This window comes from Apteryx rowi, unplaced genomic scaffold, assembly GCF_003343035.1.
Source record: "Apteryx rowi isolate R43461 unplaced genomic scaffold, aptRow1 scaffold_3, whole genome shotgun sequence".
In the NCBI taxonomy this organism is placed as follows: domain Eukaryota; kingdom Metazoa; phylum Chordata; class Aves; order Apterygiformes; family Apterygidae; genus Apteryx; species Apteryx rowi.
The window spans coordinates 585589-600938 of NW_020449418.1; the positions used below are offsets into that span (position 1 = coordinate 585589).

Here is a 15350-nt window from a genome sequence, read left to right on the forward strand (position 1 = left end):
TCATGTCTGTACTAGCCCACGAGCTGCATGCTATACCTGACACTACATCTTCCTCAGCACTTACCATGATACAGATAGAAAGAGATAGATTAGCCAGCAAAACTATCCTTCCCCTACTGAGGAGAATGTCTGGTTGTCCCACAAGATACTCTGTACCACCATAACAATAAAGAACAATCAATCAGGTCCATTAGTATTTTATACAAAAATATTGTTTAAAAGTATTTTTAAATGTCCAGAGTTCAGCTGGCCCAATAGGCTTGTGGGAGCAACATCTGCAACATTAAAAATTATATCACATGACTTCTTAAGTAAGAAAGAAGTGCAGGTACAATGGTCTTTGATAGTTCCTGATGCCTAGTTGTTTTAGGAACAACTTCATCATTATGATGAGCCAGCAGTGTGCCCTTGTGGCCAAGAAGGCTAATGGTATCCTGGGCTGCATCAGGAAGGGTGTTGCCAGCAGGTCGAGGGAGGGGATCCTCCCCCTCTACTCAGCCCTGGTTAGGCCACATCTGGAGTACTGCGTCCAGTGCTAGGCTCCCCAGTACAAGAGAGACGTGGCACTACTGGAGAGAGTCCAGTGGAGGGCTACGAAGATGTTTGGGGGACTGGAGCATCTCTCTTATGAGGAAAGACTGAGAGAGCTGGGCCTGTTTAGCTTGGAGAAGAGAAGGCTGAGAGGAGATCTTATCAATGTGTACAAGTATGTGAAGGGAGGGTGTCAAGGGGATGGGGCCAGACTCTTCTCAGTGGTGCCCAGCGACAGGACAAGAGGCAACGGGCACAAACTGAAACACAGGAAGTTCCATCTGAACATGAGGAAAAACTTCTTCACTGTGAGGGTGACAGAGCACTGGAGCAGGTTGCCCAGAGAGGCTGTGCAGTCTCCTTCTCTGGAGATATTCAAAACCCGCCTGGATGCAATCCTGTGCGATGTGCTCTAGGTGACCCTGCTTGAGCAGGGGGGTTGGACTTAGATGATCTCCAGAGGTCCCTTACAACCTCAACCATTCTGTGATTCTGTGATTCTGTGATTCTGTGATTATCTTCAATAAACTGTTACCCTTTTACAATGGGAGTGAATTTAGCCCCTGAGACCAAGACTAAATTTAGGAACTGAGAATATCACGGGACAATCTGACGACCTGTAACAAAGAGTTGGAAAGAGCCTCTTTTTTGATATTAAGACATTATGTCATCAAAATAAAGCAAGTTTAATGCTGATAAAGCATACAACTGGTTTCACTGGTACAAAATAATGAAGTATAATTACATTGCAATTTCAAAACTTACTCATTAAATTATTCAAATTAAACAATAAAATGAACCCAACTAAACTAGATTTATTTGTAAAGCAAGTTAAAAAGCCCTGACACTTTATTGGCAGGAGAAACCAGCAGCAGAGCTTATTAGTATGAACTTCAATTACCTAAACCCCACAAACCTCTGGTACAGTATTTTACTGTGTTTTAATTAGTCACTCTGATTTTTAATAGCCATTTTTGGCATGGGGATAGTTACTAGTGTTGGGGAATCACTTCCAATTTTGCTCCAATAAATGGGAAATAATGGCTGATCTTTGTTTCATGCTTACTAGAAGTGCCTGAAATTCATAACTTTTTTAATGTACCATAAATATTACTTACTGCTTACTAGAGCAAAAAGGCTAGATTTTATTTTAAATTCAAAATTCTGGAGACCATCTTACTTTGTCAGAAGTACAGAATAACCTAATATCTGTGGCAGTTCTACAGGAAATGCAGTAACGCAATGGCAAAACGATTGAAAGGATTACTGCATTTTTTTTCTGCAGAAATAATTGTTAAAGAACTTTGATTTGCAAAAAGTATATCCAAGTTATACTGTGCAGATATCAAAAGTATGATCATCACAAGAGCAAATCTGCATTGGTTCTTATGCAGGCAATAATACATCTGTCTTTATTCCAGCAGATGTAGCAGAGTAGATGTTGCTGTTCAGAGACTTAGGATGACCATACATTAGAGTTTATAGTACTGCTCGCCATATTTCACAGGAACAATCTGTCTCTGTTCCAAAAAAATTAATAAACTATGAATGGGCAGACAAGTACCCAGAAGTTAGGGCAAACAGGATGGAACAAACATTTTTATTTCTTTTCAGTTAACATACAGATTAACTAAAATGACTGTAGGCAGCATAGTGGAAGTGAATCTTCAAAAGGGATTTATATTTGGGGGAAAAAATTGCCTTATAGGAGACTCATAATATGAAGATAACCTAAATGATTTAGCTTTTGGGATATGCTGAGCAGCAAAACGCAGCCAGGTCTGGAAATGGCTTAGATGTCTAGAAAAAAGAAATCAAAGGAATAAAAAATGTTTTAACACATAGGGCACTGAGTGGCAAGAAGTGTTGTATCTATTTATCAATGATGCCATTTTCATTTTTCATGATTCTAGTACGGACAAAATTATGACACTATCACAAAATATCACAGTATTACCAAACCCTCTGAACAAGCAGTTTCTGCTGCTTTCATTCCCTGCTCATTAACAGACTGCACCCCCACCTATGTGAAGCTGCTAGGGATGGGACGTGAGGGTTTCTCTTCTACAGCTATATAGAAAGGCAGCCTGAAAAAGTAAAGACAGTTGAATTATACGGTTTAAATTGGGAAGAGCAAAGACTATTGCCAATGCCTGAAAACGTACTCAGACAGTAGAAAACAGGAGGAATATGATGCAGTTTAACGTCTTTTGAAGGTCTTAATACCAGGATAGTGTCATTTTGTTGCCAAAATATTAAGGAAGATAGACTGACTGATAAAGGTTTAAAAATAGGAAGAGAGCCCGAAATAAAAGAGATTCAGCATTCCTCTGTAAATTTTTCAAGAGTTTATTTTGACCTATTGCCAATTGCAGCTAACTGAAAATAGACCCAAATATTATTAATTATACTGTAACTATCTAAACTAGTCAATCATTTTAAGCACAGTATCCAGATTCTTTCCTTTTTAGACATGCTTTCCAAACACTGGACAAAAAAATGCATAAAACCTTATAGTAAAACAGTTGTTCTGGTTATTTAAAATTAAATTCAAAAATAAAACAAGAGCCAAAAAATGGCATACTAGCATTATTATATAGTCATACGAATGCTGACATGTATCAGACCATAAATAATATTATAGAACACTGGCTGTACAAAACCACCATCCTATAAGCCAGATGACATTAATGAACAGAATTCTTACTATGTAGTTGAAGGGAGTCTTGCAGTAATTTATGCGAAATATTGATGACAGTATGTTGTGCTCAAAGGACCCATGGATCAATACAATGTCATTGGAAGTGTTGGAGTTATTACAACATCAATAAAAGTATACCAGCAATATCATTGATTTTATATCTGGTCCAAAGCATCAGTGAGTAACACACAATATCAACGAAAGTATGAGGTGAGGGGATGCAAAGCAACATCATTAAAATTGGAACCCATAGCATGTCAGTGCAAGGCCTCTACAATGCAAGTGGAACATTTTGAAGAAAGTTACTGCATATTATTCATTTTTACTGAAAAATATCTAACTTTAAATGAACACAATGGGCACCAGCTATAACAGGATTATGAAAATAATTTTGTGACTCTAACTTAATCCAACAAAATAAAGTTACAGCTACCTATCTAGTTTCATGCTATCCTTGTGTTTAAGCATTGCATCTTGGCAATACACGTATAATCCAAATCCTCTTCAAATCAAAAGACAGCTGAGAATGAAAAACAGAATGGCAGCTATGACTTTTATTGCCCTTCTTTTGAAAATTCAAGATAGACCTGAAATAGTTTCATACAGCTCTTTCTTACAGAGTACACATCAAAGGCCAATCCATACCCTGAATCACAATCATCTAATCTTCAGCACAATGCTTTGTTTTGATATAGATCAGTGTATTGTAATGCCGAGGAAACTCTGAATGGTCTCCATTCTGTGTATATCTGTATATTAATTAGGAAAAACATCACAGATATGGAACACTAAACAATTACTAGAAAATACTTAGGTTAGGAGGAAAAAGCTAATAAAAACTGTAAAATAAAATTAAAATATTTCCACATCTACCTCTTTTAGTTGCTAAATAAAAGATACCAGAGAAGAAAATGTGGTAATTAACTTGTGATGTTTACTTTTAAAGTTTAATTAAATAATCAGTATGTAAAAAATCAGAGTTTGGACTCTTTAGCTCCCACCCATTGCCTCCCCCTGAAAAGACAACAAAGAAAATGTTCTCAGATAAAAGTATAAAAACAATGAAATCACATTCAAAAAAGTTAACTTTTAACTACAGTATACTGTGTCCTCAGTCTAGGGAGCTAGAGAGGTCCTCTGATCCAAGATAAAAGGAGACAGAAAGATGATGAACGTGGGGGGTTCAGTGTTCTAGCATTTGGTCAGAAAACAGCAAAGCTTCTTCAAAGAGATATGACATTTTTATGCCCTATCTATTCCAAGTATTTAAATTATGTCAGCAAGAACAATTGTGATTGCTTCCTATACAGTAACATGACAGAGATCCTCAATTTGATATGTACTCAAGAGCTGATTCTTTTTCTTTCTGCTGTGAATCTGTTTTTCACATTGCTCACTCCTCCATGAACCTCAGAGATTTGATAGAGTGTATTTAATCTTCCATTGAAAGAGGCTATTGCGAAAAGTAAGAGAAGCTTTGAATTTAAGAGGAACTGGCAGCAATGAAAAGAAAACTACAATCTGGAAAGATTTCAGAGCTATCACACCTCATTCCCAGGTCCCACCATAAATAAGATAAAGTAATAACTGTAAACACAATATTGTAAATAAAAGTAAAGGAATAAAGAATTATGTTCTACCAAAAGCCCGACCTAGATTAGATATCCATTATTATCGACATATTGGAATTCTCCCTCTGTTTGCAGGTGAAACTTCCAGAGTGCATTTCATGCATTATTACACTATTCCAATAGTACATTGCCTTGCATACTATTATTTCTTTTTCATTGTACTGCAATTACAATAAAAGAATGCAATAATGTAGCCATTATCCACAAATGAAAATATGCAGAGGTATACTCTGTATTGTTTAAACCTGTACATGTAAGACAGAACATTGAAATTTAACTCACAGCTGCGTTATTTATTTATTTGGTTGGTTGCTGTAATCTCTGATAATTAAGATAGATGTTAACTAGGGGGCACTATGTACTCAAAGGACTGAGCATGAGGTTTGCTTCCTCCTTAATGCATCTATCTTAAATTCCTTCAGCTCTTATCCATCAAGAAAGCACTGCCAGGTGAGCTGACTGTCACTCTAGCCGAGGCTAATAGATTCTCCAGTGGCTTTTGTTACAGCTCATGTCATACTATTAAAACTATGCACCTTGAAAATGGCATAACATATGTAGCTGAGACTTGTCAGTTCCAGGTAATCAGACACTGCTCGGTTTCAGAAGCAGATGCAGATGAGACTAGCAATATAAATATGCAAATCACAATGGTCCCTTGTCAGCACCACTGTTCCTACCTCTAATGGCCCTCGTAGAAAGTCTGTTTGCTCAGCTCCTACTTCCAGTGCTACATCGACAGAAGCAAAGGGGCGGCTGGCCATCTGCTGTCGCTCTCGCATAAGTTGCTGATGGGGAAAAAATGATTTTTTAACAAAACATTAAAAAATGCACAGATATTAGGCTATCCTACCATACCTCCCATTAAAACATAAGAATGCAAATAGCATGCAAACAGACATATTTATAATATCAAAATTATAAATTATCACATCCACATTTACTTGACGACTGAACCTGGAGGGCTTGTGTTGTCTACAAATGGTCTTTCAGCTTGAACTCGGACAAAATCTCCAAATGAAAGCTCCCCTAACTAACTGTGCACTCAAAATAACTTAGGCATTTGTGTGAGTTGGAAGCAGATTTGGGAAATGGTTGGTAAAAATAGCTGAAGTCCAATTCCATTGATAAAGCATGTATTAAAACACCTGTCAAGAACAAGTCCACTCGGCCTTCAAATTTCCATACTTCTGTACTAAGCCAGATGGAGTTAATAGTGTCGGGACTCATAATTTAATGCAGTATCTTTTTGCAGTTATTTAAATATGAAGAATAATGTGTCAGTATTGGGAAGCCTGCATCATTGTATTTAAATATGCTCAGTTATGCTCACAGAGCTTGTATAATCCCTTCCAATCACACCAATGTGCACAGAAGTCCCAAGCAAAACCACAAAGCTAACTCATATTTCTTCCTCAATCTGTAATTATAATGCTTATTAAACCATGATGAATAAAAATGATGACCAGCACTAGATATTACAGATCTTACTTTGCTGGTTCAGCGCAACTAATAAAAGTATTATTAAATATTTAAAGTGAATGAGTCGTGCAATTAAAGTCGTGTGCTCCTTCAACTGAACAGGATGTCACAGCATCTTGAAAAGACAAAATGCTTGCAAAAATATTTTATTAGAAAAGATCTAAATTTCATTTTGTTAGGGTTTTACTCCCTATTATTTCTTTGGAAAGCTTAAAACTGTAGATACTGGTCTTTGAATTTCAATGATGCTAGCATGGTGATGTAGTGAAACCCTTTGAAATAAAAGAAGGTATACAAGCAAATATTTGCTTGCAGCTTATTATTAAACACTCTTGATTTAAAGTGTGTAACAACGCAGCAAGCTTATTTTGTAAAATTCTCATGCATTCTTTCTTGATTTGCATTTTAAGATTGTCTTTAGAAATCTAAAATAGCACTAGTAACACTAAAATCAAAACAGTACAGTAGTCACCTAACTCCCTCCCAGTATATTCCTATGTGCCCTTTTTTATAAACATTTAATGTATTTGTCAGTAAGCACCTGCACAAATGGGATCCCACTATATCATAACAAGTGAATAATTGATAGGTCCATGGGTGAAACTACTTGCTCTATATTCAGAATAAATAAAAAAACAATTTGAATATCTAGACAGTTAAAAATGAAGGTATTAACCCTTCATTTGAAAAAGAAACCTGGCAGTTTGTGTATACTGATTTACTATGCATCAATGTAATATATTCATAGATTTTACAGCCAGAAAGAACTGTTATGATCCACCAGTCTTACCAAAACCTTAACAGAGATCACAAAAATTTAAAGCATAAAACTACTGAGTCACTGGATGCTAAAATTAATATATCTAGCTCCTTTTCTTCCCCAAATAACAAAAACAAAAGCAAACAGTGTTATTAGAGTAGTCATGCCATATGGAACTCATTACAGTATTTTAAGTATACAGAGCTATTGGTAAATGCTTACTTTTTAATGGAAAAAAAAAAGTTGGTTTTTTTTTTGACACACAGAATTGCTTGGGGAAAACAGTTAAATGAGCAGAATAACCTATGCTCCAAATGTACAAATGATTATTTAAAAAATTTACTTAATACAGATTATACAGGAATGTGTATTTTATATGGCCTGTGTTTTTTAAGACTAACAGTTTTCTTCACCTCTGCTCCCGGCCATGTGTTCAGTAAAACTTTTTCATTCACAAGGTAGTCTCTGTAATTTACTCTATAACTCTATCATTTGAGAAAAGTACTAGAAAGATTCTTAATTAGCTCTTTAAACAAGAACAAAAATTTTTAAATGTTCAGCTACACATGAAGTGCTGCTGAATTTGGCAGTCAAGCACTTGCACATCAAAGAAAACTGCTCTATTCAAAATACTTCTTCTTTCTGTTCACCATTTTAAAGTTGCCTGTGAGGTGCAGAACAGGAGAAATAAGGGGGAATGAGGAGAAAGGCAGTAAGATATTATGATGTTTAAAATCAGTTTTGTGTATGGAAAAAGTCCCTAACTCCCATTATTTGCAACTGTTCGTGTATCAAGATTGGGACAAAAGCAAAATTCGAATTACAGAAAATCTTGTGAGTCAGATTATCACATCTCAGGTGGCATTCAGGTCTGACACACTGTGCTCCAATCACATGCTGTTCCCATGTAGCCCTTAAAGGTAATGGAAAATTCCTGTAATTCAGCCAATAGGCCAAGAATTAGGAAAACTCTCTAATAATTCATCCAAGCATAGGTATTGTAAGAAGAGTGAAGAACCTCTTTCTTACCTTTTTATCAGCAGCCAAAAGAGATGAAAAAACACACAGCTGTCATCATAGCTCAGGTAGAATAAACATAGGATAGTGGAACTACACTGTTTTTACTTACATTTCCAAATCCCCCAAAGTTGACTGCACTTAAACAAACAACCAAAATAAATTCATACTTCTTCAGTAATTAGAGATATTTACTTGGAGACAAAAAACAGATGGACATTACTACCATCTAATATTTGACACCTTACATTTACAGTATTCAGGATTAAGATTATGTCTAAATATTCACTTAAAATTATGGGAAATTCAAACCCTGACTTCCTCACAGAACTGAGAAATTCAGAAGCATTTTATCTGACTGATCAGACAACAGATTTAAAGCTTTACTGTAATTTTAGATCTCAATAAGTCCGTGAGTTTTGACAAAATTCATTTTTTAGGCATCTCTATTATTTTGTTGAAACTATGCAACAATTTCAAAGTTTTAATTTTTAAATTATATCTTATTATAGAGGGTTTTTTTCTTAACTGTAATTGTATTTGTCATCAGTGAAGAACAGTAGGATGCTAGGATAGTATAAATAAGTCCAGCAATTTCTTATTCAAACTTATATAATTGAGAACACTTCTTATAAAAAACACCATTCTGGCATAATTAGTCTCTTCTCATGGAAATATACATTTCAGCCGACTGTCCATGGATATGTAGACATCTTGGTCCACAGATTATATTAATTTTGAGTTTTGCTCAAATTGTCAATAAATTCCTTTCAAATAGGACCTGCTTCCCCACCTATAAACATATCACAGGAAAATATTTTCCTGGGTATACAAATTACTTTTGAAGTTGATCAGAAAAACTCTGACAGGGATTATTCTCTTCTTATCGATACATTTTGGTTGAAGTTAAGATGTTCCACAGCAACTTGTATAATTTTCCGTGAGAAAATGTATTTGTTGCGAAGTTCTTAAGTAGAAATGTTTCATTTGGATTTTTTATTTTGGTTAACAGTATTTAGACTTAGACTCAAAATGTTTCAATGTTGATGTCATATTCAGGTATAATAAAACACTTCAGGCAAAAATTACAATGTCTTAACATTACCAAATACAATATTTTGGTAGGCCCAGGCTGACATGTTTCAAACCTTTTGTATTTCAGGAAGCATTAAAATTTTGTTTTTCTCTTTCCTATTTATAACAACACTTTTTTTTAAGACTTGGTCTCTCCTGTGGAATGTGATACTGTTCTTCTGACTAGCACTGCTTTATCTATGATCTTTTCTTCAGCTTTCCATATAACCCTCCCAGGAAATCCTTGATTTAAAAAACCCTAATAAAACACATGAGTTTTTTGGAACTATGACAGGTGCTTTGTCTTTGTTGGACAGTAACAGATATTCTTCAGAGACTGATAGAATAGGATAGCTGAAAAGGATGAGACCATTTTAGTGCCATAATGGGATGAATAGGGAAATCGATTCAAAGATCTTTCTCCTGCTGGCTGGCACCTATAGTTTAGTCCATTGGTAGCAAGGTATTTGTTAAAGAATGTGCCATAAAGCACGCACAGAAAAGTGTGTATGCCAAAGTTCGTGGGACAGATTGACAGCTAGGAGAGGGAGAAGCAGGGGCAAGCACTTGTAAGGTGTTAGGAAGACTTTTGGCAGCCAGACCAAGAAAGTTTTCCTTTCAACTGTTTAGAGGCAGGCAGTCTCAGTACCTTGCTTCAGATGTAAGGAAGAATATGGCAGTTGGAAGGATGACTATTTAGGGGATATTTTAACAACAGCAGACTTCTGCCTAGGCTTTCTTCTTTCACATTGTGGATTTTTTTTTTTTTTTCTCAAGCAAGATTACTGCCAACACTAGATCAGGTCACCTACGGCTTTGTCTAGGTGAGTATTTTAAACTTTCAAGAATGGTGATTCTACAACCTCTCTTGGCAACGTGTTCCAGTGTTGCACTACCCTCCTAGTAACACATTTTTCCAAATGTCTAATCTGAACCTCCTATTCTGCTTATTCATCACCCATCTCTGACTTGTCTACTGTTGCAACCTGGTCTCTTCAACTCCTGTTTCTGTGCTGTGAACTGCTGTTATGAATGACACTAAAAGGCTATGACTAAAGCATTAACAATGCCATGAGCCAAATCTGAGTTTTCAAAAAAAAAAAAAAAAAAGTATTTTCCAATAAGGAAAACATCAAAACATCAAGGAGAGGTGCATTGAGTAACTTCTGATCATATGGCATTTGACAAACTTTGAGGGTAAAAATTAATATTAATAAATTTACATGGACAGCCCTGCAAAAACAGTCTGTTTAAGCAGCACTATTCAGTCATTCACCACACATTCTTGAGGTTTCTTATTGCCATATTTAATCAACAGCAGTAACTTAAATAGGTTTAATGACCACACACATCTGACTTGGAGATCAAAAGCCTTTTAATTAGAAATACAGCTTAACTCTCTTCAAAAATCTTAAATTCTTATTCTCAAACTGAATTACGCACAGTGATAATTCAATGTAGCTCTGATCATTTGCTTTAATTTGTACAAGACAAAGATTGCCATCTCTATAACTTTTCTCAGTGTAACTATTGGTATTATAAATCTCTTCAAATTAAATTAGCTATTTATATAGCTGGAAAGGAGAGGAATTTCTTATTTACTCATTGAATAGCTTACTGGACATGGATAATTTCCAAATTAGCTGATTTCACTGGAAAAGTGTAAAGCCCATCATTCGTTTTTTGCAGGAAATATATTGACTTTAAGAAGCTGGACAAAAGCTGGCTTAGGAAACCAAGCAGCAGGAATAACCATGCCTAGGACAGCAGCCTGACAGTCCAGATTCATTTGTCCTTTCTCACGAACTTCATCAATAACCCTGGACACTTACCTTTTCTGTGACTCATTTCCTGCTCTGTTAAATGGGAAGCGCACTGACACAAGGGAGCCCTCAGGTAGGCACTTAGATATTACAGCAATGGAGATGGTATGACATGCTATTTGCACTACGTAACAGGCTACATGGAAAGTTCCTAAGATATCAGAGCCTATTCCACACCGCTTTCTTTTAAAATTGCCTGAAGAAAAGTATTATCTCAGGGGTGTGTAAAGGTCTGTCATGGGAAAAAAAATGAGAGGAGTTATACTTCTGGTCCTAGCTTTACACTGAATAAAATGAAGGGTTATTTAAACTAGACATAGGCCAGCAAACAACAGCTAAGACATACTTAAAATACAGTGTACACATCCCAAAAAATAACAGTACCAAAAGGTCAAGTTTTTATGTATCCCTTTTGGAAACCAAATACCAGTCGTTTGTAATTTCCCTTGAACAAATCAAAAATGAGAAAAAAGGATGAGCCCTGAAAAGGTCATTTTGTTGCTAGATCCAAGGAACAGATATTTAATGTATTGCACATTAGTAAGCAAAGAGCAAAATGTGAATCTACTGTGACTTCAGGTTTAGGACCATTTTTGTTCTGGAATAGAATTCCCATTTTTAAAAGAGTGAGAGCATAAAAAGCAGCTGATTGCAGTGGAAATGATGCAGTGGTTTATACTTATTTGCCAATAATTTATGACTGGAGGTTCATGTTAACATAAGGTTCTGAACAAATCTTCAGATATTTTTCCCTAAAAATTAATTTACCATAGAAAGATTTTTTGGGTGCTAAGAATCAATAATAAGCTCAAAATTCAATTCTCTACCACAATGCACTGCTTTCAAATTTAAGAAGTGCTAAACGAGACCTAATCCTATTATCTTCTATTTCACTTAGTGCACTATGAATTCATGCTGCGCATTTACATAGTTCTGTAACAATAATCATTTTAAAGGTTCCTCAAGAGGTACTTAAGTCTTTCTGTAGGCCTTGCTAACTCCAGAACTGCACTTTTCTCCCTAATCAAGTGGTTTTTAAAAAACCCTTTCAGCAAATCGTGATTATTTTGCTGTTAGCTAGCAGAGCCATTTTCAATTCACATAAAGTTTCTAAAAATACTTATTCTGCAAACTAATTCTGTGTGCACAGAAAAAGAGAACAGGATCCACTAATTATATATGTTAAAATGTTTCCACATAAGACATTCTACTGTATTTGCCAAGGACAGCTATTTATAAATGAATATATTAAAATATGTGTTAAAATCAATTATTTCAGAATACAAAAAAGAGATTCAAGTATCTTAGATCATGCAGACCAATCTTTGGAACTCTTTCCTTTCATTTACAATGGTGTCACCTAAATAAATGCTTTTGAAAACATCTTCTAAAGAATTGCTAACACTGTTAGTGTAGTACTTTAAACATAAGTGCCATGTTTATAAATGGAATAGACACAGTATGAAACTACCTTACATTAACAAAATCACAGTGTATCCTATCCATATTATTAAGCCACTGTTTTTGAAATGAGGCACCATGAATATTATCCATTATTATCACAACAGTTACAAGCTGCTTTAGTTACTTATCTTAGACAACAGACTTTTCCATCAACAGATGTCAAGCTGATTATTCCCACCTCTGAAATAAAGTTTTAGGTTGTTTCTATGGCAATTCAGATAGGTTTAAAGATAGTCAATACTGTCTAATAAAAGAAAATGGGGATAAACAGTAGCATGAGACCACCTTGTCCACCTCTGTGCAGTCATCCTACACCAAGGCAGGCTGCAGTGTGATTATGACCCTCCGAGCATGTGTTGTGCAAGGTTCTTGAAAAGACCCAGTGATGGAGGTTTCACAGGTGCTCCAGAAATCCAGAGTGCCTGACTGTCGCCATGTTGGAAAGGTCTTTTCTAAAATCTAAATTAAATCTCCCTGCTGACATTTAAGTCAATTGCTTCTTGTCCTGTCTACAGTGGAGAGCACTTCCCTCTCTACAACTAAGAAAAAATACTCTCTTCTTTACAGGAGCTCTTTATGAATTTGAAGTTTCCCCTCAACCTTCCGAAGTTTAACAGAACCAGATATTTCAGTATTATCTCACCACTCCTGCTCCAATTTTCAATGTTCCCCTCTGTATTCTCCAACTGCCTGAGATTCTCCTTGATCCAGTGGAAGAGAAGGGTCACTTCACAGGCCTTAGATCTTTTTGTTGATAATATCATGCCAGTACCTTTGGCACAACACAAGTATGATGACTCATATTCACTTCTAATCCCTTATAACCCCATCTCATTTTCTGAAATATGCTTAACAACATTTCCCCTATCCCATTTTTGCAGGTGGTTATTCCTTCTTCAGTGCAGATTCCCGTGTTTGCCAATTACAGAATTGTGGAATTGCAGCATTTCAGTCAATTATTTCAGATTCTTTTGTCTTCTTTTGTCTAGATTATAATTCTGTCCCACAATATGTTTACAGTCTCTCTTACTTCAGTGACAGTCACATATGCAATAAACATGTGGTCTGTTCCATCACTTAAATCAACACTAGAATCAGATCTCAGCAGAACCCTACTTGATATACCTTTCCCTTTTCACAGTGAACAACTGATAATTAACTACTCTAAGAGTATAGTTTTACATTATAATGTGAATGTCAGTAGTTTTGGCTTGACCATGTTTACTTAGGATGTTTACAAGAATGTTATGTGAAACACTGCCAAAAGCCTTATAAAAGTCAAGCCGTATGCCATTTACCTCTTTCTGCTTATCTAAAAGGTCTGCCATTCTGTCATATCAAGAAATCAGATTGCTTTGACATGATTTGTACTTGAAAAAAACAATATTGAATGCTACTCATATCTTTGCTTTCTTCTAAGTTCTTACAGATTATTTAAACAATCATTTGTTCCAGTACTTTCCCTAAGAATTAATAGCAAATTGACCGGCCCGTAATGACCCAGCTGTTCTTTTCCCCCCCTCTTTTTAAAGCTAGGAATTACAATTGTCCTTTTTCAGTCTTCTTGAACGTCACTTGTCCTAGTTAAAGTCTCAAAGATAACCCTTACAGACTTTGCGATTGCATCGGCGCTTTAGCCAATTCTCTAAATATCCTAGAATAAATTTCACCAGGTTATCCAATCTGAAAACATTTAAAAAGTGTTTTCTAACCCATCTTTTCACATTACTGCTTGAGATTGTATCCCTTTTTCACTGCAGGTACTAACAAGCTTTTAAAGAGGCCTTAATTAAAGCATTTTTTAAAACTGACTCTTCCTAGCACAGACAACACCAGAAAGATGGAATGTACATACTGTTACTTTAAATAGAGGTTCAAGTGCAGAGGAAGTGTATTTTCTTTGCAAATAATGCCAATGCATTTGTTAACCTGCAAGACAATAAAAATGGTAGGCACTGAATCTGTTTCCTATATGAATAGATGTGAAAACATATGGTCCAAATTATAATGACTGCCTTGAAGCTATGCCAATTTAGAAAAAGCCAAAGTTTCTGCACCATATCTGGACCCATACAGTGATTTCAGATGCTCAAAATCTTAACAATAATTTTTCAGATAAATATAAACCATGGACTCATAGTTACTTTTCCTTCATCATTTTCTTTCCACATTTTTTAGTGAAATTGTAAAATACAAGCTAGAAAGAACACAAATAGAAAATATCGATCAGGAAAACTCTGGGGCAAGTTCAGCAGGTTCATATAGAGGTGAAGTTTGCCTTTATCATTACCTGCAATTCTGTATCATCACCTATTATTTGAGATTATTTGTACACTGATACGGTCATAATGTCAATACAACATTTTAAGTACAGCATCATTAGCAATTACACAACTATTCTAAAGCAGTACTTCAGAACCTACTTAATCCACAAAGAACATTACCATAAAGGAAGGTAAACTTGTGATGTGCCATGACTGAATGATGCCTTTAAATGCTTTCAAACTTCAGTTCTTAAAGTGCTAAGCAAAATAACCATCATTTTCACTGCCTTGCAAAGGGGACCAAAGAGAGACATGCTTAGCAGTAGTCCAGCCTGTCTCAGCATGGAACTGCCCTTATCTAAAAGGGTCCTCGGTGTATGGAGCTGTATAGCCTTGCCTATAGAAGCTGAGCATGCATGCCATGCCAGCTTGTGCTACTGCATCAGGCAAGTAAAGCTCTTCTTGTCAATCCCTTATAAAAGCCAGGCCTGTGTTACTTCCAGTTACAGCAGGTAATCTGCCTCCTTCTTCACTGAAAGACTCATCCTGCCACTAACAGCCTTCTTTCTGTTTCCACTGCTCCACCTGGGAGAAGCCCTAATA

General features: G+C 35.8%; 1 protein-coding gene across 2 annotated transcripts in view; it reads right to left on the reverse strand.

The window, feature by feature from the left end:
* Window positions 1–15350, reverse strand: part of ATRNL1 (attractin like 1) — a 568892-nt gene that overhangs the window by 139776 nt on the left and 413766 nt on the right. For both annotated transcript variants that reach the window (XM_026069767.1, XM_026069766.1), the window contains exon 27: window positions 5544–5651. In XM_026069767.1, coding sequence (XP_025925552.1) covers window positions 5544–5651 — 108 coding nt within the window. The remainder of the gene's footprint in view (window positions 1–5543; window positions 5652–15350) is intronic.